The sequence below is a fragment of the Chrysemys picta genome, chromosome 5 (genome assembly GCF_011386835.1).
Source record: "Chrysemys picta bellii isolate R12L10 chromosome 5, ASM1138683v2, whole genome shotgun sequence".
In the NCBI taxonomy this organism is placed as follows: Eukaryota; Metazoa; Chordata; order Testudines; family Emydidae; genus Chrysemys; species Chrysemys picta.
Window position 1 is genome coordinate 138,683,602 of NC_088795.1, and position 25,734 is coordinate 138,709,335.

Sequence of the window (25,734 nt, forward strand, 5' to 3'; positions counted from 1 at the left end):
TGATCCACTTAAAAAGACAATGCACTTAAGAGTGGGTCAGCTTACTTAAAGGGGCAGTGTGCATCTCTCTCTCTCTCCCCCACACACAAGGTGTGTGTCTGTCTCTGTCTGCTATGCTGTCTCCCCTCCCTCCTGTTCCTGCTGCCTTGATGAGAGGCTACCGTTAACAACAATGTGTTAACCATTGAGGGCTCAGCCGAGTGCTAGCTCATCATTTAACAGCAAGGTATTCCCTGGGAAATATCCCTCCCTCTTCCACCCTCTAACTTCACCACCTCAACCAAGCTTCACAATCATCATAACTGTGAACAGTATTAAATTGTTTGTTTAAAGCGTATACTGTGTGTATATCTATATAATATATAGTTTTTTGTCCGGGTTAAAAAAATTCCCCTGGAACCTAACCCTCTCCTCCCCCCCATTTATATTAATTCTTATGGGGAAATTGGATTCGCTTAATATCGTTTCGCTTAAAGTCGCATTTTTCAGGAACATAACTACAACGTTAAGCGAGGAGTTACTGTATATGCATCCCTGGGGGAAAAACCAAACCACATCTGAAGTGCACTATTTAATGTCAAGCAATTTTGCAGATTGAACTCTACAACTAATTGCAAAAAGCTGTTGTGTGTCTTCAGGCACTATATGACCTGGAAATGGGAATGAATGCAGGGAAAACTTTAGTCACATTTTCCCATCCGCCATAATGTCCGCAACTAAACTGACTGTTCTTCACAAAGCAGTATGTTAGCATAGTCATTGTAGTGAATCTTAGAGGAGCAGTCCTTCCCCATGTAAAATTTTACGCCATGCTTCCGCACAAATCCACATACCGCTAAGATCTTTTCAGATAGTTTCTTGCCTCTATTACTAACTTTCAGATTTATTTCAAAGGAAGGTTTTCTCCTCCTCCCTTGATCCTTCAGTGAGATCATATTGCTACTCTTGGTGAGACAGCGATAGCTTCTATAGCCATGTGCTCATGCCCTAGTCTCAGTATTTATTTATAGTTACATTATAAGATCAGGAGAAGCCACAGCTGGGGTTGTGAGGATGGGATTTGGAGCAGTTTCACTGATACCTTCAGCATTGGCAGGTGCTGGAAGACAATGTTGCTCAGTGAAATATCTGGGCTCAAGGCAGATGGGCTCATTTGATGCTGTTTTTTCCCCCTTCTAGTGAAAGACTATCTGCCTTCGCCAAAATTAACCCACAAGAGAGCATTCAGTGATGAGATCTCCCAGGTTAACGTGGTAGCGGAGCCGAAAGCAATCCAAAGCCTGAAGCCAAAGAATGACCCTGTCTCCAGATCCTCTCTCTGTGTCAATGGAAGCCATGTTTACAGTGATGAACCTGCACCAAAGAGCCCGATGTCTGGCCTACCGAGCTCCTCACCGCTGTCCCTGCCTCTACAGAATATCGCCAGAAAGTCTGAGGAGGGTTTCCATGCTGGCTTCCCTCCTCCTGACTCTGAAGACCTGCCATGGGGATCCAGCAGCTTTGAGAAGGGGCAGCAGAAAGAAGAGCCCAGATTCCTTCCCTCTCCTCCCAGCTTAGCAGTACAAGAGGAGAACAAGGTCTCAACCAAAGCGGTAACCCTCAGCAACCACCTAGGCAGAGCCAAGTTGGAAGAAGGCAGCCGCTTAGAGATCAAACCTGTGCAAATCGCAACGCCGCTGGTCTTCTCCATGGAGGTGACGAAAGACAAACCCCTTGAGGAAACCAGAAAGGAAGACAAGAAGTCCAAGATCAGCCTCTTCCACCACGGGGGGACCAAAAGTGATGCAGGGAACAAGAGCTTGGGAGAGAAGCTGGGATCATCCCTGACCATATCTCCACAAGTAACAGCTGCTGGAGACGAGAAGAGTAAGAGCAGCAGCTGGTTTGGATCCAAGGACACCAAAGAACCTTCTCAGAAACCCAGGTCAGTAAAACCAGGTTTATGGACTATGCTGAACCGCTCCCTACATTCACACTTCAGAGGCCACTGTAGATCTTTAACCAAGCTGCCCCAAGATACAATCTAAAAAGCTGTGCGGTTACGACGTTGCTCTACAGTGTAAATGGAACTGTGATCCCGAATTAGATGCACTTTCCAAACCTATTTTCTGGCCATGCTGTGATAGGAAAAAATACTTCCAAGGGGCTATAAATGTCTGTTGGTGTCTCCTGTAGGGGGAAGGCTGGTCTTGTGGCTAAAGCACAGGACTGGGAGTCAGGAGCCCTGGGTTCTATTCCTGCTTCTGCCACGGATCCACTATGTGAGCCCAGGCAAGGCAGTTCCCCCTTCTGGGCCTTTGGGATGATACAGTTCTCTCAGGGATGTTTGCAAAGCATATTTGAAATCCTTGGTGGGAAAGTGCTATAAAATATTATTCCTAGGTAGCTAACATTCCCTTTGTACTTCCTGTTGCACCCAGTTGGGATCTTGGGGATCAAGATAGCTAGTGACAGGTGCATTGTTTATAAAGGAGGATGCCCTTTTATTGTTTATAAAGGAGGATCTTTGATTCAGGTTGGCACTCTGCTGCCCAGGAGGGTGGTAGGTGAGGACTGCACCCTCAGCAAGTTTGCAGATGACACTAAACTGGGAGGAGTGGTAGATACGCTGGAGGGTAGGTATAGGATACAGAGGGACCTAGACAAATTAGAGGATTGGGCCAAAAGAAATCTGATGAGGTTCAACGAGGACAAGTGCAGAGTCCTGCACTTAGGATGGAAAAATCCCATGCACTGCTACAGACCGAATGGTTAGGCAGCAGTTCTGCAGAAAAGGACCTAGGGGTCACAGTGGACGAGAAGCTGGATATGAGTCAGCAGTGTGCCCTTATTGCCAAGAAGGCTAACGGCATTTTGGGCTGTATAAGTAGGGGCATTGCCAGCAGATCGAGGGACGTGATCATTCCCCTCTATTTGACATTGGTGAGGCCTCATCTGGAGTACTGTGTCCAGTTTTGGGCCCCACACTACAAGAAGGATGTGGACAAATTGGAAAGAGTCCAGCGGAGGGCAACAAAAATGATTAGGGGGCTGGAACACATGACTTATGAGGAGAGGCTCTGGGAACTGGGATTGTTTAGTCTGCAGAAGAGAAGAATGAGGGGGGATTTGATAGCTACGTGAAAGGGGGTTCCAAAGCGGATGGATCTAGACTGTTCTCAGTGGTACCAGATGATAGAACAAGGAGTAGTGGTTTCAAGTTGTGGTGGGCGAGGTTTAGGTTGGATATTAGGAAAAACTTTTTCACTAGGAGGGTGGTGAAGCACTGGAATGGGTTACCTAGGGAGGTGGTGGAATCTCCTTCCTTAGAGGTTTTTAAGGTCAGGCTTGACAAAGCCCTGGCTGGGATGATTTAGTTGGGAATTGGTCCTGCTTTGAGCAGGGGGTTGGACTAGATGACCTCCTGAGGTCCCTTCCAACCCTGAGATTCTATGATTCTAGGTGGGTAACTCTGGGTAAGTGAGTGAACCCTTCTGAAGTGGCTAATCCCAGCTCTGCTGTTTCCCTCTTTCTTCCTGCTTATGCATCTCTAATTGCTCTAGCATAGCATGGTGATTCATCCTCTACACAGGTGCAGGAGTCTGTGGCACGTGGAACTATTTCAACTTTGTGCCTGTTATATGCTGGTTATATCATGGAGATGCAATTCCCACCCCCATCCTCCTCATTCTTCTTAACGGTTGAGTTCTTGTGGGGGGGCTGAGAACCTTTGAACCAAACTGTAAACCCTGTGCCTGATGGAAACCACTTAAAGCCAGAGGGTGCAGCAGCACCCCTAGTTTCCATCACCTGTGCATTCTTGTCTGCCATTTTCAGCCCAATCTTCCTGCTGATATTGCAGGGAGTGAACTCACCCACCCCAGCATTCACTGACTTTAATAAAAAGGATGAATGCTGTAACTCTAATCGGTCGCTTATCCCTGGTCCATCAAGGCAAATCAATTCTGAAGTACATTTGGTTTGCGGTGCCTTTAGCTCTGCATGAATCATGCTGTTCTTAAGAATTTGTTTAGGTTTGCAACATTGCCGGGAGTGGAAGCAGGAGGAAAAGTTTGTTTGTTCTTTGGAGACTCAAGTTTTAAAAGAAAATAAGAGGAAGTTTTGAGAATGCTGGTCTAGGGCTGCATAAGAGGAACAAACCCTGGTTTGTTTGAGGTAAGGGCCTGGGGTGCTGAAACAATTGGTTCAAATGCTAAAAGGATTTCTTACAATGTTATCAGAGCGCAACAGGTTTGCTTCCTGCAGCCTGGACAAGGATGATAAAGTATGGCTACCTTGCATGCTCATTATTAAGGGGAAAACATGACTCTTCCCTTGTACCCTGGTGGAAAATGCTACAGTTGCAGAAGACTGTGGACACATGGAACCAGATTAAAGGTGGGAAATTATAAAAGGAAAAAATAAAATCACTTTCCAAAGACATTCCTCACCTTGCGGACTTCCACCTTTCATTATAACAGCGTCGCTCCCACGGCAGTTTGGGGCAGGAAGAGGGATCAGTGCTTGCTACATCTAACAATCAAGTCAGATGTTACAAATTACAATCTTACTCCTTGCTAATTGATGGTCTCTTTTAAAAGAGTTTTACCCACTAAATGACTTCCTGACATCCCAACTCCTATTAAATGTCAATGGGACTTGGGCTGCTAGGTGACTTTTGAAAATTTTACCCAGTATGTTCACATCTTAGATTTCTTTCATCTTGGAGAGGGAAACTAAACTAGTCAGTTTTTAGTTAATTTCACTTTCTGCTTCTGAATCACTAATTCTATGCTGACTATACAGTAGAACCTCAGAGTTACAAGCACCTTGGGAATGGAGGTTGTTCCTAACTCTGAAATGTTTGTAACGCTGAACAAAACGTTATGGTGATTCTTTCAAAAGTTTACAACTGAACATAGAGGTAATACAGCTTTGAAACTTTACTGTGCAGGAGAAAAATGCTGCTTTTAACCATCTTAATTTAAATGAAACAAGCACAGAAACCGTTTCCTTACCTTGGCAAATCTTTTTTTAAACTTTCCCTTTATTATTTAGTAGTTTACATTTAACACAGCACTGTACTGTATTTGCGGGTTGTTTTTTTGCTCTGCCGCTGCCTGATTGCATACTTCCGGTTCCAAGTGAGGTGGGTGGTTGACCAATCAGTTCGTAACTCTGTGGTTCTACTGTATATCTCTGTGCAGACTGATTTGCCAGCACCCTTGTGCTCTATGGGTAGGGCAGTATAAGCCCCATTTTACAAGTGGGGCTACTGAAGCAGGCAGGTTTAGTGAAGTGTCCAGGGCCAGGTGGTACGTCAGTGGCAAGCTCTTCCCGCTTCACTTCTGATGTAGTCTTCGGGAACCACAAGCAGCAGCACTTCTCCATTCAGTAACCCAGAAGCAGTTGAGCAAGTCAGCAGCAGGTGTCTTCCTGAGAGAGAACCTCCACCCCAGCCTTCCTTAGAATGGTGATTTCCTTTCTGCTGCCTCTTTTTGAAGCAGACTAACCCCAGCTAGTCAACTGAGTAAACAAGTAGAACTTAACAGGGGTATTTTAAAGCCCCTAGGAGCATCCTGGACTAACCTGATTACAGGCAACTTGACAATGTCACAAGTGAAGGCCTTGGCTTGTTGTTAATGTGTAGGTGGCTCCTAGGTTTGGTAATGGAACACCAGACCCTGCGAACTCACCAGCACCTAGTTTCTGCAGGAGTCGTGGAATTCTGTGCCAGGCGCAGATAAATTTAAACTTTCAGGTTTTATTGAATTCAATAAGAAAATGAAATCACTACTGGGTCCTTCTGTGTCAGGTTTAAATATGAACGTTGTACAGTGTCCCTCCATTTTCAGCGTGCAGCTTATTTTTGGCTCAGGTAGACGTTGGCGGGGTGAGGTTGGCGGTTTGGGTGTCTGGGTGGGGTACTGTTAGGAGCCGGGAAGGCATGGGGGAAGGGCAGTTTGGAATTGGGGGAATAAGCACAGTGGCTGGAGGATTTTTGATTAGTCATTTTTGTTGATGACAAAAAATAGGGGAAACCCTCCAAGTAATGCAACCTTGCCCAGTTGTCCCGAACGCTTACCAGGCCAGGCCTGAGATCTATTCACCCACTTTTTTCTAGGATCATCATGGCTTAGAACAGTGGTTTTCAACCTTTTTTTCATAGGCGGACCCCTTCAAAAAATATCAAGTGGAGGTGCAGACCCCTTTGGAAATGTTTGACATAGTCTGTGGACCTGCAGGGGTTTGCGGACCACAGGTTGAAAGCCACTGGGTTAGAATGATCAAATGAGTATATTTTAGTGACCAAGGGCCAACAGAATAGTGAAAGATGTCGTTAAATAGGATTAATGGGGCAAATTGCAAATAGAGAAACTCACTCAACCCATTAACCATAAAGCGAGGTTATGGTAAAAACACCCAACACTTTATATCTTCAAAGGATTTTAAAAACCCCTAAGTACAAACTAACTCAATTAGCCTAAAGAGAGACCACCCTGAGCTATTGACTAACCGCTGGTGACAGCTCTGTCCACTTTGAAGTCTGCTGCACACAGCTTCTGCGGCTCTGTGGCCCTCCTGACCTAATTTGACCAACCATATTAAGGTGTTGGCTTCCGCACTGCCATACACCATCTGTAGCCATTAACACCTGTGCAAATCGGGTGTAAAATGCTACCACTGGTAAGAGAGGGTAGTGCTGCCAGGTAACATTTTGCACCCACCTTGCATTCATGTGACACAGAGGTAAGTGACATCATGCCATGCAGGGTAGTAGAGAATCGGGCCCCCATTGTTTGGCCCGTGTCACTGCCAGTCTCATTGTGCAATCCCACGTCAGTGAAACGTGCCCCTACCCCAGCACTGGAGATGGCTCTAGGGCAAATGATGGAAGCAGTCCTGAAATAAAGCCTTACAACATCCCTGGGAGGTGTGCAGTAAGTTGGGGCCCCTCCCACTTCACAGGTGGGGGAGACAGCCAGATTTTCAAGAGTGGCCACTGAGTGGTGGGGGTACCCCTGTTTGGGGTGCCGCGTCAGAGATAGCTGGGGCCTGGTTTTCAGAAGTGCTGATCACCTGGAGCGCCCCTCGGCCTCCGGTGGAGTTGGGGGCGCTCAGCACCTCTGAAATTCAGGCCCCAGGTGTGTCACGTCAGGTACTGCAGATCAGTGGTTCCCCCTTTCCGTTTGGGCCAAAGCGACTTGCCCAGAGGTCTGGCTGGAGTCAGTAGCGGAGGTTAGAGCCGCCTCCTTCCCACAGCCTAGGAAACTGCAGAGGGGTGAGGGATGACTCCGCGTCTTCACGGCTGACTTCCTGTTTCCTGCCGGGCCTGCCTTTCCCAGCCGGCCTGGGAAGGGCTTGGACGGACTAGGCCAGCCGGCACCATCCTCTCCATGCAACGGCACCAGCTTGCCCCAGCCAGCGCAGGGAGTAGCCGCCGCCCTGGAGGTGGGTGCCCCGGTGGCTTGGCTGACTCTGTGTGCGGGCCCTTCCTTAGGCCAGGCCTAGCAGAGTCCCTGCTGGTGGGGGGAGATGGGCGATGTCCAGGCCTGGAGAGACGATCAAGTGGGTGGGGGGGCTCCCCTGCTGCCCTGAGGAGGAGGAGAGCTCTGGCCCGCCGATACGAGAACAGAGCTGGGGGGCGTTGCCACAGAGTGACTGAAAGGCCTCGTTCCCTTCCCCTCCCTGCCTCGGCGACGGATTTCCCTGGGACACCGAGCGCCGAATGGCCGGTGGGTGGTTCTTCGCTGCCTCCTCGTATAACGGCTCCTAAGGCCCCGTTCTGAAACGGGGGCTTGGCATTGAGCTGCTCAGACAAGCGCTGTGCTCTAATGCCTCCGATGTTTTAAACGCTCTTATTAAAAACGCCCGTAGCCCCTCTCCGATCCCTTAACACTCTCGCCTCCCCTTGGAGAAGGGACTGCGAGCTCTTCGATTGTATGCAGTGTAGTTGTAGCTCTTAGATTGACTTTTGTTTCACCCCTTCTACATAGACTCTCTTCCTCCCCACCCCTTATGTTTAAAACACTAAAGACTCCCTCGGACGCGGGGCCTTTGGGGTGCTCACTCTGCTGCTCCCAGCGGAGGCGGGGGGAGGGTCCCTCCAGGTGTGTGTTGGGAGAGCAGAAATCCCATTGATCAGATGTGCGGCATATGCTCTGAAGCCTTTGCCAGTGAAAGTGATCCGGAGACCTGCCTGTAACTAATCCCCACTCCGGTTACTGCCCTTTCCCTCATCCCCAGCCCTGCAACACGGCTCCGAGTCCAGGGTACTGGCACCCTTGGGGTGCTGCTGGGCTGGGTGGCCTCAGAAATTTTGGCCTGGCCCTGGGAAATTATATAGCTGCTGCGTCTAGTCTCTCCCTAGAGCATGCAAAGGCCTTCAAGTGCTAGTTTTCCTAGGGTATTGCTGGGTGCTGCTGGCAAAGTTCTGACTCCATTAATGCCCACAGCAGCACAGGGAGCGATTTTTTCCCATTGTTATTTGAGGGAAAAACGCCTGATCTTTGTTTCTATTATGATTGGAATTTGAGCCTTGACCTCTGTGCCTCAGCTTTTCCATATGCATGTGGTTTTATTTCTTTTCTAATTCAGATTTGCACTCCTTTTGCAAAGGAGGGGAGGGATAGCTCAGTGGTTTGAGCATTGGCCTGCTAAACCCAGGGTTGTGAGCAGGGCCGGCTCTAACTTTTTTTTGCTGCTTGGGGCAGCAAAAAAGTGCTGCCCCGCCGCGCCGCCGGAACACCCCCCTCCCCAAGCGCCGCGCCCCGCGCCGCCCCCCCACCGAGCGCCGCGCCGCCAGAGCCCGCCCCCCTGAGCGCCACACCCCGCACCGCCGGAGCCCGCCCCCTCCCCCCGCCGAGCGCCGCGCTGCCGGAGCGCCCCCCCCCCCCCCCGCGGAATGCCACGCCGCGTTGCCCCCCGCCACCCCAAGATTGGCCGCCCCTTACCAGGTGCCGCCCCAAGCATGTGCTTGGTTGCCTGGTGCCTGGAGCCGGCCCTGGTTGTGAGTTCAATCCTTGAGGGGGCCACTTAGGAATTGGGGGCAAAATCAGTACTTGGTCCTGCTAGTGAAGGCAGGAGGCTGGACTTAATGATCTTTCAGGGTCCCTTCCAGTTCTAGGAGATAGGTATATCTCCATATATTATTATCTCTGGATTGTGAGTGCCTGTTGAACGTAGTGCAGTGTTGCTGTACTCACTCTGAAGAGCAGACTGGGAACTGTAGGAGAAGTCTCACTGATTATATGTTGGATCAAGATGAGGCACTCGAGTTGCTCGTATTTATTTTTTTTTTTAATCGAGAGAGAGGCCAAGATATACAAAAGACTGCCAAACAGTGGATTCCTTTCTCCCCGTATTTATTTATTTATTTTGGCTCATGTTCCTTTTATGGGAGTAGCTGGGTTAGTCAGTATTTTAAAACCGTGGTTCTCAACCAGGGGTATGTGTGCCCCTGGGGGTATGCAGAGCTCTTCCAGGGGGTACATCAACTCATCTAGATATTTGCCTAGTTTTACAACAGGCTACAGAAAAAGCACTAGCCAAGTCAGTACAAACTTGAATTGCATACAGACAGTGACTTGTTTATACTCCTCCATATACTATACACTGAAATGTAAGTACAATATTTATATTCCAATTGATTTATTTTACAATTATAGTAAAAATGAGAGAGTCATCAATTTTTCAGTACAGGTGTGGCTGTGACACTTGTATTTTTGTATCTGATTTTGTAAGCAAGTAGTTTTTAAGTGAGGTGTAACTTGGGGGTACGCAAGACAAATCCCGAGAGGGGTACAGTCATCTGGAAAGGTTGAGAGCCACTGTTTTTAAAAAACAGTGCAGACCTGTGCATCCAGGCTGTTGCAAATGTATGCCCCCTCCCCCGAGCCCCTGTGTAGACCTTAACACCCTCAGATCATAGTCTGACAAATAGCTGCTATGGTAGGAAGAATTGGGATGCGTTTCTTGGAATGTTTTCTACAGTTGGCTATGCTATGAGAATGTGAGTGGGGGAGGAAGAGGGCTGGGGCTAGGGAAGGGAAATCTAAACCCTGATGCGAAAATTTGCCTGGTAATTGCTCAAGCAAGAGACTCAAGGAAGAAGGTTTGTTGCTGATTGAATTCTGACTGTGTACTCAGTGCTCCGCAGACCTAGAGAAACTCCTAGTCCCTGCTGCAAGGAGCTTACAATCGAAAGACCCGGACAGCTTGCCTGTAATAGAAGAACAACCGTAGACTGTGAAGGAAGCCCCGTTGGGTATCAGCAAAGGGCTTTGAGGGGTGTTTTATGGTGGGGGTAGTTTGGTCAATGGACAGACAAGAAGGGGGGAGTTTCAGGTGAAGGGGTGGTTTGGAAGAAGGCACAAAGAGGAGAATGAAAGGGCTAGTTTAATAGAGGCTCTGGAGTAGTGTAGGCAGCATGGCGGTGATAAAATGGTTGCTTTTAACAGGCTTGCTGGGAGCTCATCTGACTGGATGCTGTAGACTGACAGGCCTTGTCATTTGCTCTGCTACTGGCTCACCGTGAGACCTTGGGCAAGCCACCTGACGACAGTGTGCCTCAGTTTCCTTATTGCTAAACTGAGGATGATGCCTCCACCTTGGATGAAGGGAGGTGTATATAAACTGCGAAGTGCTATTATTATTCCTGAGTCTGACGACTTGAGGTGTTGGAATTGGAGTACTGGAGAGAGAGAGAGAGAGAGAGAGAGAGAGAGAGAGCGGAGACTTAGGCTTCACGAACTATCTGTCCTGTTTCTGCTAGAGCAAAGTGTAGTCCTGACACCAGGACACTGGCTCTTCTCCTAAAGTCTAAGTAGGGAAGCTAAAGGAAGCGGATTGACTGGCTGCTGGGAAAAGGAGGTAGTTACTGAGTGCCTGTTAGGTGCCTGGAACTGTTTACTGCTGTACTGCAGGAGGGCCCAAGGGCCCCAATCAGATTTGGGGGGGTGGGTACAGCGCCCAGCCCAGTCAGAGAGGCTCTTGCCTCAAAGAGCCCGCGATCAGGATGGAAGTGACTCAGTGAGTGATTTGTTTCAGAGTAGCAGCTGTGTTGGTCTGTATCCGTAAAAAGAACAGGAGTACTTGTGGCACCGTAGAGACTAACAAATTTATTTGAGCATAAGCTTTCGTGGGCTACAGCCCACTTCTTCGGATGCATAGAATGGAACATATAAGAAGAGTGTGTGTATATATATACATACAGAGAAGATGCCATACCAGCTCTAAGAGGCTAATTAATTAAGATGACCTGTTATCAGCAGGAAAAAAACTTTTGTAGTGATAATCAAGATGGTCAATTACAGACAGTTGACAAGAGGTGTAAGGATAGTTATCATAAGGAAAAAGCTTCAAGTAGTGTAATTCCTCAGCCATTCCCAGTCTCTAGTCAAGCCTAAATTGATGGTATCTAGTTTGCATATTAATTCTAGTTCAGCAGTTTCTCGTTGGAGTCTGCTTTTGAAACTTTTCTGTTGCAAAATTGCCACCTTCAGGTCTGTTACGGAGTGGCCAGAGAGGTTGAAGTGTTCTCCTACTGGTTTTTGAGTGTTATGATTCCTGATGTCAGATTTGTGTCCGTTTATTCTTTTGCGTAGAGACTGTCCGGTTTGGCCAATGTACATGGCAGAGGGGCAGTGAGTGAGTGTGGCAAACGAGGACAAGTGAACGGCAATAGGAAGGTGTGTTAGGTAAGCGGGCCGTGTGTGTGGTTTGCAGAGTTTTGTAACACAGCCAAATGAGGAACTAGTGTTGCTAGACCTTGCTGGCCCCATCTCAGTTTGACACTTAAATAATTTCTAGTGTTGTCATGCTTCAGGATCTAAAATCATGAGCCACCAAAATATTAGGGTCTTACAGAACCTTCCAGGAAAAGCGTGTGGTGAAAGGGGCTGTGCTGTCATGTCTCTCTCTTTCCTCTTGGGTTTATAGGGGAAATCTGGAAAAGCCTCCACTATGTCCAGCCAGGTACGTCCCCATGGTCCAATCCCTTTCAAAGTATATTGATTTCCAGTGGCAAGGACAGGGATTTTGCATGCTGAAGAGCCCAGTATGAAGGGTGTACATAAGAACGGCCATACTAGGTCAGACCAAAGGTCCATCAAGCCCAGTATCCTGTCCTCTGACACTGGCCAATGGCAGGTGCCCCAAAGGGAATGAACAGACAGATTATCATCTAATGATCCATCCCCTGTCGCCCAATCCCAGCTTCTGGCAAACAGAGGCTAGGGACCCCATCCTGGCTAATAGCCATTGATGGACCTATCTTCCATAAATCTGTCTAGCTCCCTAATGAACCCCGTTATAGTATTGGCCTTCACAACACACAACAAGGAGTTCCAGAGGTTGACAGTGCGTTGTGTGAAAAAATACTTTCTTGTGTTTGTTTTAAACTGCTACCTATTAATTGCATTTGGTGGCCCCTTGTTCCTGTATTATGAGAAGGAGTAAATAACACTTCCTTATTTACTTTCTCTATACCACTCATGATTTTATAGACCTCTATCATATCCCCCCTTAGTCGCCTCTTTTCCTAGCTGAAAAGTCCCAGTCTTATTAATCTCTCCTCATACAGAAGCTGTTCTATACCCCTAATCATTTTTGTTCCCCTTTTCTGAACCTTTTCCAATTCCAATATATCTTTTTTGAGATGGGGCGACCACATCTGCATGCAGTATTCAAGGTGTGGGCGTACCATGGATTTATATAGAGGCAATAGGATATTTTCTGTCTTATTATCTATCCCTTTCTTGATGATTCCCAACATTCTGTTCGCTTTTTTGACTGCTGCTGCACATTGCGTGGATGATTTCGGAGATCTATCCACAATGACTCCAAGATCTCTTTCTTGAGTGGTAACAGCTAATTTAGACCCCATCATTGTATACGTATAGTTAGGATTATGTTTTCCAATGTCCGTTACTTTGCATTTATCAACATTGAATTTCATCTGCCATTTTGTTGCCCAGTCATCCAGTTTTGTAAGATCCTTTTGTAGCTCTTTGCAGTCTGCCTGGGACTTAACTATCTTGAGTAGTTTTGTATCATCTGCAAATTTTGCCACTTCACTGTTCACCTATTTTTCCAGATCATTTATTAATATGTTAAATAGGACTGGGCCCAGTACAGATCCCTGGGGGACACTACTATTTCCCTCTCTCCATTCTGAAAACTGAGCATTTATTCCTACCCTTTGTTTCTTATCTTTAACCAGTTACCAATCCATGAGAGAACCTTCCCTCTTATCCCATGACTGCTTACTTTGCTTAAGAGCCTTTGGTGAGGAACCTTGTCAAAGGCTTTCTGAAAATCTAAATACACTATATCCACTGGATGTCCTTTGTCCGCATGCTTGTTGACCCCCTCAAAGCATTCTAATAGATTGGTGAGGCGTGATTTCCCTTTACAAAAACCATGTTGACTATTTCCCAACAAATTATGTTCATCTATATGTCTGACAGTTTTGTTCTTTACGATAGTTTCAGCCAATTTGCCCGGTACTGAAGTGAGGTTTACTGGCCTGTAGTTGCCAGGGTCACCTCTGGAGCTCTTTTTAAAAATTGGTGTCACATTAGCTATCCTCCAGTCATTTGGTACAGAAGCTGATTTAAATGATAGGTTACAGATGACAGTTAGTAGTCCTGTAATTTCACATTTGAGTTCCTTCAGAACTCGTGGGTGAATACCATCAGGTCCTGGAGACTTATTACTATTTAGTTTATCAATTTGTTCCAAAACCTTCTCTAATGACACCTCAATTTGAGACAGTTCCTCAGATCTGTCACCCAAAAAGAATGGCTGAGGTTTGGGAATCTCCCTCACATCCTCAACAGTGGAGACCGATGCAAAGAATTCATAATGTCTGTGACTAAATATTTGATGGGAAACATTTTCTTTAGTCTTTATTCCCTCCTGCCCCACAGGAGCAATAATTTATAGCTGACTACACCTATGAATGGTTTGTCTCAGAGAAACACCTTGACTTCCCGGGGCGCATCGTGAAGAGAACACAACCTACAAGCGGATGTCTAGGAAGCTAGCATAACCTCCTTCTGTTCCAGTACCAAGCTGGTTTGAATTGATGTGGCTGGGCTGCCGGGGTCTAGTTAGAAAGACAAATACAATATTTTAAAAGGCACTGAAGTCAAGGATGCTCAGCCTGACCTAGCTGACTTTTTTTCTGGGTTCTCACTGTGCAGCTCTTAACTGGAGAGCTAAAAATATTTGGGGGATAATGGAGGTAAAAGCTTCAGCTGAATTGGTGCCCATGTGCCGATGAGAATGTGTTGTTCAGGGATTAGATCTAGGGACTGGGAGCCACATCTCCTGGGTTCTTTTCCCAGCTTTGCCGCAGATTTGTTGCAGAACTGGGCACTTGGCTCTCTCTGCCTTATTATCCCAGTTTTGCAGGTGGGGTCAATCTGGGGGTGGGAAGGATGTGAGATCCATTAACTTTGGTAATAGCTTTGAGATTCTTGGACTGAAAAGTGCTGTATCGGTTATTGCTGTTCCTAGTTTTGTGAGAACAGCTCTCTGGTGTAGCATGGCTTTGTCGAGACGCTCTTTTACAGTCAAGCACTGTCACCGTTACTGGGAAAGGATTTTAGCTCAGTACAGTTCTGAAGCTTGTAAAGGGCTTTTAGTCTGGCTGTTTCATTTACTGCTCAGGGAGGGCAGGCACAGAAATTTAACATGAGGGAAATGGGAAGATTTTTTTTTTTTCTCCACATGACAGAATTGTTGGTTTTTTGTTTGTTTTTGTTCTTTAAATTCAAACAGGAGTGAAAAATAATTGTGGTGGGGTGGGGATTCAATCAGAAGCTGTAAGAGGAGTTTCAGGTTCTTGGGTTCTCTGGCAAATACCTATCCTTAGATCACCTTACACTCCTGGGGGCGGGAAATGCCTGTTTGGATTCTGATGTTGACAGGAGTCGTCATACAAGTTCTTTTTTTCCCACTGTCAAAAACCGGTATTGAGCAGAATTTCTAGAATGGGAGTTCTCCCTTTCCATATTTAAAGAGGTGTGGCTGAGAGTGGCAGTTGTAGAAGGAGCAGGCGGTCAGAACTCCTGGGTTCTAGCCCAATGCATGGTGCTGACTCGATGCATTTTACTGGTCAGTTAATCTCTCTGTCTCCTGTAAAAGGGGCACAAAAATACAATGTGTTCCAATGCTGCCAAGTTGCAATGTGCTTTAAGTGCAAGGTGATGGTGTTAATGTGTTCTTGACGTCAGGGCTTCAAAAAACCTGTTTCCCGCAGGGGAGGGGGAAGTTTCCTCTGGCAAGTGAAGGGACCTGCGTAATGCAGCACTTTTTAAAAGGAGTTTCAACCCTTTTGGTTGTGAAGAAATTTTTTCCGAATGTGAGTAGAAACGTGTACTGATGCAGTGTTGCTTCCCTGAGCCTGCAGCCCTGTCCGCTGCTCAGATCTTTGCCAGCTGCTTCAGAGTGAAATTAGCACAACTCTGCTCACTTTCACTGCTGCTGTACAGAACATAAGAACAGCCATATTGGGTCAGACCAACGGTCCATCAAGCCCAGTATCCTGTCCTCTGACACTGGCCAATGGCAGGTGCCCCAAAGGGAATGAACAGAACAGGGAATCATCAAGTGATCCATCCCCTGTTGCTCATTCCCAGATTCTGGCAAACAGAGGCTGGGGACACCATCCCCGCCCATCCTGGCTAATAGCCATTGATGGACCTATCTTCCATAAATCTATCTAGCTCCCTAATGAACCCCGTTATAGTATTGGCCTTCGCAACATCCTCTGGCAAGGAGTTCCAGAGGTTGACAGTGCGTTGTGTGAAAAAATACTTTCTTGTGTTTGTTTGAAATATGCTACCTTTTAATTTCATTTGGTGGCCCCTTGTTTCTGTATTATGAGAAGGAGTAAATAACACTTCCTTATTTACTTTCTCAATACCACTCATGATTTTATAGACCTCTATCATATCCCCCTTAGTCGCCTCTTTTCCTAGCTGAAAAGTCCCAGTCTTATTAATCTCTCCTCATATGGAAGCCGTTCTATACCCCTAATCATTTTTGTTCCCCTTTTCTGAACCTTTTCCAATTCCAATATCTCTTTTTTGAGATGGGGCGACCACATCTACATGCAGTATTCAAGGTGTGGGTGTACCATGGATTTATATAGAGGCAATATGATATTTTCTGTCTTATTATCTATCCCTTTCTTGATGATTCCCAACATTCTGTTTGCTTTTTTGACTGCCGCTGCACATTGAGTGGATGATTTCGGAGAACTTTCCACAATGACTCCAAGATCTTTCTTGAGTGGTAACAGCTTATTTAGACCCCATAATTGTATATGTATAGTTAGAATTATGTTTTCCAATGTGCGTTAGTTTGCATTTATCAACATTAAATTTCATTTGCCATTTTGTTGCCCAGTCACCCAGTTTTGTGAGATCCTTTTGTAGCTCTTCGCAGTCTGCCTGGGATCTTCACTATCTTGAGTAGTTTTGTATCATCTGCAAATTTTGCCACCTCACTGTTTACCCCAATTTCACATTTGAGTTCCTTCAGAACTCGTGGGTGAATACCATCAGGTCCTGGAGACTTATTACTGTTTAGTTTATCAATTTGTTCCAAAACTTCCTCTAAAGACACCTCAATTTGGGACAGTTCCTCAGATCTGTCACCCAAATGAATGGCTGAGGTTTGGGAATCTCCCTCATATCCTCAACAGTGAAGACTGATGCAAAGAATTCATTTAGTTTCTCTGCAATGGCCTTATCATCTTTGAGTGCTCCTTTAGCATCTCGATTGTCCAGTGGCCCCACTGGTTGTTTAGCAGGCTTCCTGCTTCTGATGTATTTAAAAAAAAAATTGCTACTACTTTTGGAGTCTTTGGCTAGCTGTTCTTCAAATTCTTTTTTGGTCTTTCTAATTCTATTTTTAGAGTTCATGCTCTTTTGTATTTTCCTCATTAGGATTCATCTTCCACTTTTTAAAGGATGCCTTTTTGCCTCTCACTGCTTCTTTTACTTTGTTGTTTAACCACGGTGGCTTTTTTTTTGGTTCTCGTACTATGTTTTTTTAAATTGGGGGATACATTTAAATTGAGCCTCTGTTATGTGTCGTTAAAAAGTTTCTACGCAGCTTGCAGGGATTTTACTTTTGGTACTGTACCTTTGAGTTTCTTTTTCACTAACCTCCTCATTTTTGTATAGTTCCCCTTTCTGAAATTAAATGCTACAGTGTTGGGCCTCTGTGGAGTTTTCCCCGCCACAGGGATGTTCATAATATAATTAAATTTGTCAGTACAGACGGTCCCCGTGTTATGCAAACCTGACTTACGCAAATCCGCAGTTATGGAAAAAGTTCCGTAGGCTAGAAAGGTTTTGTTTTTGTTTTTTTGCGTAATGGTCGGGTATATGTTAAGTCGCGAGCGTCCGTATTACCAAGCAGACCAGCTATATTCACCTCTTGGACCTGATCCTGTGCTCCACTTAGGACTAAATCAAGAATTGCCTCTCCTCTTGTGGGTTCCAGGACCAGCTGCTCCAAGAAACCATCATTTAAGGTGTCAAGAAACTTTATCTCAGCAAATACAAATTAGATGGGGCTACTATAAGGTGGGTGCATAACTGGCTGGATAACCGTACTCAGAGAGTTGTTATTAATGGTTCCCAATCCTGCTGGAAAGGCGTAACGAGTGGGGTTCCGCAGGGGTCTGTTTTGGGACCGGCTCTGTTCAATATCTTCATCAACGACTTAGATATTGGCATAGAAAGTACGCTTATTAAGTTTGCGGATGATACCGAACTGGGAGGGATTGCAACTACTTTGGAGGACAGGGTCATAATTCAAAATGATCTGGACAAATTGGAGAAATGGTCTGAGTTAAACAGGATGAAGTTTAACAAAGACAAATGCAAAGCGCTCCACTTAGGAAGGAAAAATCAATTTCACACATACAGAATGGGAAAAGACTGTCTAGGAAGGAGTACGGCAGAAAGGGATCTAGGGGTTATAGTGGACCACAAGCTAAATATGAGTCAACAGTGTGATGCTGTTGCAAAAAAAGCAAACATGATTCTGGGATGCATTAACAGGTGTGTTGTGAGCAAGACACGAGAAGTCATTCTTCCGCTCTACTCTGCTCTGGTTAGGCCTCAGCTGGAGTATTGTGTCCAGTTCTGGGCGCCGCATTTTAAAAAAGATGTGGAGAAATTGGAAAGGGTCCAAAGAAGAGCAACAAGAATGATTAAAGGTCTTGAGAACATGACCTATGAAGGAAGGCTGAAAGAACTGGGTTTGTTTAGTTTGGAGAAGAGAAGACTGAGAGGGGACATGATAGCAGTTTTCAGGTATCTAAAAGGGTGTCATGAGGAGGAGGGAGAGAACTTGTTCACCTTAGCCTCTAAGGATAGAACCAGAAACAATGGGTTTAAACTGCAGCAAGGGAGGTCTAGGTTGGACATTAGGAAAAAGTTCCTAACTGTCAGGGTGGTTAAACACTGGAACAAATTGCCTAGGGAGGTTGTGGAATCTCCGTCTCTGGAGATATTTAAGAGTAGGTTAGATAAATGTCTATCAGGGACGGTCTAGACAGTATTTGGTCCTGCCATGCGGGCAGGGGACTGGACTCGATGACCTCTCGAGGTCCCTTCCAGTCCTATAATCTATGATTCTATGATTCTATGATCTCTTCCTGAGGTGACATGTACCCAGTCAATATGGGGATAGTTGAAATCCCCCATTATTATTATTGAGTTTTTTATTTTAATAGCCTCTCTAATCTCCCTGAGCATTTCAGAGTCACTAACACCATCCTGGTCAGGTGGTCTGTAGTATAGCCCTACTGCTATATTCTTATTTTTCAAGCATGGAATTACTATCCATAGAGATTCTGTAGTACAATTTAGTTCATTTAAGATTTTTACTTCATTTGATTCTACGCTGGTAGGCAGAAGCCAGGCTCTCAAGAATTGTGTCAGTTTCATGCTGCTGATGGAGCTGCGTGCAATTCAACTCCCACTGAATATTTACAGCCCTCTGTTCTTCAGAACTCTCTACAAACATTCATTTACTAGTCCCCAGCAGCCCTGTGGGATAGTCAAGTATTATCACAGTGTTATACATGGGAAATGTGGGGCACGGAGTGGCTAAGTGACATGGACAAGACCCCAGGGGTCACTGGTGTCAGAGCGAGGGTTAGAACTTGGGCGTTCCTGGCTCCCAGCTCTTTGATCAGACGTCTGGCTGCACAGTGCTCCGTTATGCATGGGCCATACTCAAACTCCCAGCCAGGAGAGGGAAGCAGGGGGCCAGCTGCCAGCAAGGGAGAGAAATGGAATGTATGTGGGAGAGGTGAGGAGACTGACAAAAGTGAAAGCAAGATCAAGTCCGTTAAACTCCTCCAGATGTAAAAGCAGGGAGGCAATCACTGGAAATGTTGTGCATCGGAGGCGTGGTGCCAGAGAAGTCCTAGAACCTTCCCCAGAGAATGGGAACGTGGGGTGTCAGGCTCTGCAGAGCAGGGTGGGAGTGTAGCTCTGATCCCAATACATCAAACATCACCGATGTTTTCAGGACCGCTCCTTGACCTCAGAATTACAGCGAAGAAGGGTGATTTTTTGTTTTGTTTTAAATTAAAGTGGGAGTTTACGTTCCATTGAGGCAATGCAGAGCACGCACGCCCCCTAGTGTAAAGTGTCTTTATTTCAGAGGAGTAAAACAGAAGCAGAAATTCTGCTTTCTGGAGGATTTCTAAAGACTGTGACCATTTCTAAAAAGCTTGTACCTTGGACTAGAGAACACCCAGGAGAGGTGACAGCTGCCCCTGCTGATCACAGACACTGTAGGCGAAGGGAGTGCCAAGTATTTGGGTGTCTGATCTCCAGTAGAATATGTGTGTGTGTAACCCCCTTTGAATGCCAGGGGGTTCTGTGTGTATCTCGAAGGGAGTAAATACAGTTGGTCCCAGGGCCGTCCTTACCCATACGCAAAGTACGCAGCTGCGTAGGGCACCAGGAAATTTGGTGCCCCAAATTTCCTGGTGCCCTGCGCAGCTGCGTGCTGCTCCAGCCCTTGCTCCGGCTGTGCCCCAGGGCCCCCGCCCCTGCTCCAACCAACCTCTTCCCCCAGCCCTGCCTCTTCCCTGCCCTGCCCCAGCCCCACCCCCACTCCCCTGAGGAGTCCAGAAGCGGTCAGGCTCCCTGCACTCACCGGTAAGTGGAGTGACCCAGCCCCAGCCTGCTCCGCTCTCCTGGCTCCCAGCCGCGCCGCCGGCGAGTGCTGGGGGGCGGTTCCCCCCTCCCTCCAAGCCTGGGAGCCAGGGGAGCAGAGCAGGCCGGAGCTGGGTCACTCCACTTCCTGCAGGAAGTGGTCAGCCCCCCATCCCCTGCGGAGGCCTGGGGCCGGGCCCCACACAGCCCCCCGCCCTGTGGGGGGGCTGCATAGGGCACCAGAATAGCTAGGGACGGTCCTACCAGATCCTGCAGAAATGTGACATTTCAGTATTCCTAAATCTGTTGAAATTGGCTTTGCTTTTTTTTTTTCTCTTGTGCCGCCTCCCCCCGTCCCTCCCCAAGCCTCTTAGGCCACAGCTAATGCTGTTCTGGAGTGGATCCCGTCATAGCTATATCACTGAGAGCTGGAAGGATGCCCTGGGTGCTGGAGACAGTTCAGTCTTATTTGCAGGGTGGGAAGGATTTTGGCTTTAGCACTAAAATCTGGTGTGGCCACGCATAAGGTGACTAGGAGGCTGAGCAGTGGCTGGCAGATCCTTCTTGGAAGGGTGTACATGGATATGCTTCCAGTAACTCCTGTTCTTCCAGCAGAAATATAGTTCTCACAATCCACAGAGAGAAACGTACACGTTTTTGTAGCTAATGACAGAGGGTTGCACACTTTGCTGTTCATGTTGACCAAGCTCTCTGCCTTGTTCAACCTTTTAAGTGCAAATGTAGGTCGGGGTGGAGGTGGGGCTGGCCAGAGTGTGAGGGGCCTGGCTGGGGACTGGGGCCAAGAGCTCAGGAGGGCAGGGTAGCGGCATTGGGGGCGGGTGAGGGTCTATTTTGGAGCCACCTGGCTGGAATGGGGAGGAGGGCCTTGTGTTGGGTATACAGATCAGCCTCCATTCTAGTAAGCTGCTGCCTGTGATGTGTAGATAGCAGCAAGAGGGCGCCAGAGAGCTTCCTCTGCCGGCATCACAAAAGGGGCAGTTTATGGGTTAATTTCAGGCTCTTTTAGTTTCTACCGAAATCAGCAGGGGTCTGCCTGGTGCTCCCTTGAACGTTCTCCGACGTTCTACCATCGCTCGGATGCGGTTTTCTGAAGTTGTCATGTTACAGATGTACGAATGGAGAAATGCCATCAAGGTGAGCGTAGGGCCTCGCTTTGCTTGGCCCCAAAAAATACCGAAACCAATTCAGAGCTAGCACTGCAGGTGCCATGCCGCGTACCCTGGGCCAGGTCTTGCTGGTGTATTTAGCCATGGAGAATTGTAGAGCTGGAAGGTCAAGAGAAAAATCCAGATGTCCCTGAGCGAAGGTGGATTGGAGGCAGGAATTGCAGCACTAGAAGCGGTTAAACAAACATGACAGTGGCTCTGTGGGTGGAGGGGATGGGCTTGTGGTTAAAGCCATGGCCCCAGAACTCTGGAGATGGGTTCTCTTCCTGGCCTTTCCACAGACTTTCTGTGGGATATCCCTGGGTCTCCACCACTTGGTTCCTTGTGGGGTCACTTACTCTGTGCCAAGGGGAGGTAAAATGGTCCCAAATCCGAAGTCTCTACTCACACCCTGGTGGTGTTTTTACATTCGCTGTGCACAGATGTGAATGGCAACACAAGGTGCCAGGCAGTGGGGAATTTGGGTCATCTGTCCGAGTTTCCCGTCTGTAAAGCAGGGGTGATGAGAATGATGCTTTCCTTCTGCACAGCAGTGTTATGAGCATAAACCTGTTAGGCATTTGCATGTTTCAGTACCGAGTGCCACTGAAAGGCTTGTGAATAATTCAATAAAATGTCTCTCTCGTGTAATGCCATTGTCGTCCATGGAATTACACAGAGAGGCCCATTATATGCTTCCTGTAGCAGCACTCTGTCTTCCACCCAAAGTCGATTAATGCTCGATCTGTGAAAGATGGTTGCAGTGGACCCTGGAACAATACAGAATGTGCCCAAAGTTTGGTTTCAGTGTCAAGTTTGTGTTGGGCCACGTTCATCAATCTTAGTGAAGGTTCACAGGCTGGGACTGCCTTATGGTTTGGGGCACAAACCACATGTGTGAAATTCAGAGGCTTTATTTGTCCCAGTGAGTCCTTTGTTTCATTGTAAAGAAATCTGGTCTTGATTTTCAACACTGCACCTGGATCGCTTTCTGTTCTTTCGGATTAAATAATACGTGATTTGCGGGGAGGTTGCTGACAGTGGAAGGCTCGTCGGAGTTTCACCAGAACTGCATTTCTTTGAGTGCTCTCATTGGCTAGTGTGGCTCTTAGCTGGAGCTGCCGTTAGGAGGAGGAATAGACGGATTTTCCTCCATCAGCAGAATGGGATGGGGCTGTGTAAAAAGGAATTCATGTTACACTCCTGTTCCAGGGACACAGACAACTTGAAATCCAGTCCACTATGCAAAAGAAACATAATTTCAGGCACTGCATTTTCCCCCCAAATTCTGCCCCTTGCCTCAAAATTAGATTTTTTTCCTTAAAAAAAACCCAAACAAAAAACAAAAAAGTTTCTCTTCCGATCATTGTAGGACAAATCCACAAACAGCAGGTGAAACTGACTAGCCAGAAGGTAAAATGAGTCAAACACAAAGTAAAATGGGTCAAACACAAAGTAAGTGTGTGTGTGTGTGTGTGTGTGTGTGTGTGTTATTTTTTCAGTCTAAGTGGCATGAGATATGTAACAATAATACCCCCCCCCCCCCCCCCCCCCAGAAACCCAGAGATGGATTTAGTTGGGATTGGTCCTGCTTTGACCAGGGGGTTGGACTAGATACCTCCTGAGGTCCCTTCCAACCCTGATATTCTATGATTCTTTAAGTTGCCTTCGCTGCGTTCCCCCCAGAGCAGCTCTGCTGAGGTTTTTGAGGCCAGCCTTTTGGCCTTTGCTACTGCTTTCCTCCATTCCATCTAAACTCTTACGTATAGCTCTGGTTTTCAAAACATGCATCCATGCTGCGTTTGTTTCTTACTCTGGAAATCTCCCGGTGTACCTTGCACAGCCTGGCTTTGGGCAACAACCTGGCAGTACCAGCTCGGCCTAGAGGCATGCGATGACTGAAATTTACTAAGGAAGCGAGCTCAGTTTACAGCCTTCATGGAGAAGTTTATAAATCACAAAAAAAGGGAGCAGGGGAAGAGAATTTCGATGGGGAATTTGTTTTAAAATACCTCAGTGGCATGAGAAGTCAAGTGGCAATCCCTCCTCAGTGACCACTTTACCTTAGAACTGCTCAAGCAAGAAGAGGGTGCTGTGGGAGGCACCAGACTTGCCAAGAGCCCAGCATTTGTGGTTTCTTCTCTCTAACAAGGGCTGGTGGCTGAAAGCAGAGCAGGTAGCTACGTGTTTTCTCCTTGGCTCAGAGATTAGCGATGCCATTGGCTCCTGTAAGGGCACCGGCCCGAAGACCCTGAATTGGGTTTTATGAGGAGAACATAACACCCAAAGGTCTGCAAGAATCAGGGCCCAGGTGTGCTGAAGCAGAGACCCTGCCACCATCTTCAGTTCGTTTGTACGAAGTGAGTGTGCCAAGCAATAGGAAGGAGGCTGGGAAGACAGCGGGATGACCACCCGATTATGCGGCTGGGGATGGGCACAGTGTTAGGTACCAGATCACTGATCCCTCTAAAAAATGATCTTTTTGGAAAGTCCTCATTGACCCAGCCCCTGAGCTCCTGCTCCAAACAAGTGACCGTGACGACTTATGATTTTTATACTATTTGTTTGGTTCCCCTGGTCTTTATAGTCTCCCCCCAACCATCCCGCTACTGGCTGTCAGGAGACAGAGGTGGATCCGTACAGGAGCCAGAGGGCAAACACCCCACGGATTGGCTGTAGGGCATATGATCTGAAGTCTGGGGCAGGGAAGATGCCACCAGAGTGTGTTGGTTACCTCCCTGTTCTAACAGCTCAGAGTCTGGAGCTGCTGGGAGGGTGCTGTCCCCCTGGTGCAGCTGGAAATGGGGGGCTGTTGGGATAAATGTGCCCCCAAACCCCTAGCCTCTAGGGAGTACGGGGCAAGGGGATTCAGCTATCCCTTGTGCTTCTCACTGCTGAGTCTTGGAGGAAAGGGTTTGAGGGGAAGGATTGCCTTGTGGTTGAAACACTGGCTTGAGTGGGAATTCCTGGCTGCACCAGGGACTCCCGTGTGACCTCATGCAAGTCTGTTAAGTTCTGTGTCTCAGCCCAGGGGTAATCCTACTGACCTGCTGCCTGGGGCCTCATGCGGCTCCACTCCAGAGGTTTGTGAAATGGGTTGAGTTGAGCTGGCAATGCTCCATAAAGGAGGAGGATGATCGCCTCTGACCCATTGTAAAGGTGGGGAAGGATCTGCATCTCCATTGGTACAGCCAGGGAAATTGAGCCGCCGGGGTGGCGGGGGGGAGGTGTTAATGGCCTGTTTCTTGGTGGTGCTGAGATCCCTGCAGCTTCCTATTGAGTGGGACGAGGGATAGCTCAGCGCCTCAGAGACACGGAACAGGAGTGGCTTGCCCAAACATCACACAGGGAACCAGCGGCAGAGGTAGGAACAGAACCCAGGTCTCCTGACTCCCAGCCCAGTGCCCTGGCCACATGCTGCCCCCTGCTGTTCATCATTTGTTTTCTCTTCAGCTATAACTGCAGTTCCTGTGCTGACTTCAGTATTCAGGGGGTTCTGTGGGAAGAGGGGAAAGGGAGGATTTTGAGAGCCTCTCTCTGCTGACCTGATGTGAAACCAAGCAAACGACCAGACTCTGGAGTAAGTCACTCTGGGCTTGGGCTTGCAACCCTGACTCACGTGAGTCAGCCTTACTCATTCCAGGAGCCCTCCTGAATTCAGTGGGACTACTCAAGTGAGAAAGGGACTACTACTCGCATGGGTAGAATTGGAAAATTGGCATCCAGTACAAGTTATCAATCAATGAACAGGGAGTTTGGGCCACAGGCGTTGGATTGGGGCCCCTCTCCAGTTCTGCGTTCCTCCAAGGTCATTAGTTACCCCTGTGGTTCAGAGCTTTAGGAATTCCATATGTTGTAAAGAAACGGAGCGGGGGGGGGAGGGGGGTTACGAGAGCTGCCTTGAAACAAGGGTATCCCTTTCCTTCATACCAGCGCATGCACTGTCCATGCATCTCTGTCTTAATCATTGCTCTGCTTAACAGGAAGGAATGTGTGATCCCTGCAGCACTGCACAGCTTTGACCATAAGTGTTTTTGTGGGGTGGGGGGGTGGGGTGGGGTGAATATACTTAAGCGCTGTCATAGTATTAACCAGGAGGACTATTTTGTCTTCCCTCCACAGCCTGGAAGTGTCTCCTAAGGTAGAAACCAGCTCAGATGCACCTTCTCACTTTTCCCCTTGCTCCCCTGTCCAGTGTCCTCCTGCTGGTACAGTCCATCCTGCTCGCATGCAAAGCACTAACCTTTTAACTGCTCCTGAAGAAAGCCAGTTTGGATGCCTGTCCCCTACCAACCCATTCCTCCACTCCCTGCACAGCAACCCTTTCTTTGAGGACCTCCTTGCTGACCAGGTACTAAACTCTCCTTCCCCTACTCACTTTTTCTCTA

General features: G+C 47.4%; 1 protein-coding gene across 5 annotated transcripts in view; it reads left to right on the forward strand.

The window, feature by feature from the left end:
- The window catches only part of RAB11FIP5 (RAB11 family interacting protein 5), a 110,667-nt gene that overhangs the window by 66,784 nt on the left and 18,149 nt on the right, over nt 1-25,734 (forward strand). For 3 of the 5 annotated variants that reach the window (XM_065597304.1, XM_008169593.4, XM_008169596.4), the window contains exon 3: nt 1,180-1,924. In XM_065597304.1, coding sequence (XP_065453376.1) covers nt 1,180-1,924 — 745 coding nt within the window. Of the gene's footprint in view, nt 1-1,179; nt 1,925-25,468; nt 25,698-25,734 lie in introns of all 5 variants that reach the window. The other 2 variants (XR_006175724.2, XM_042855630.2) reach the window with 2 other exon arrangements.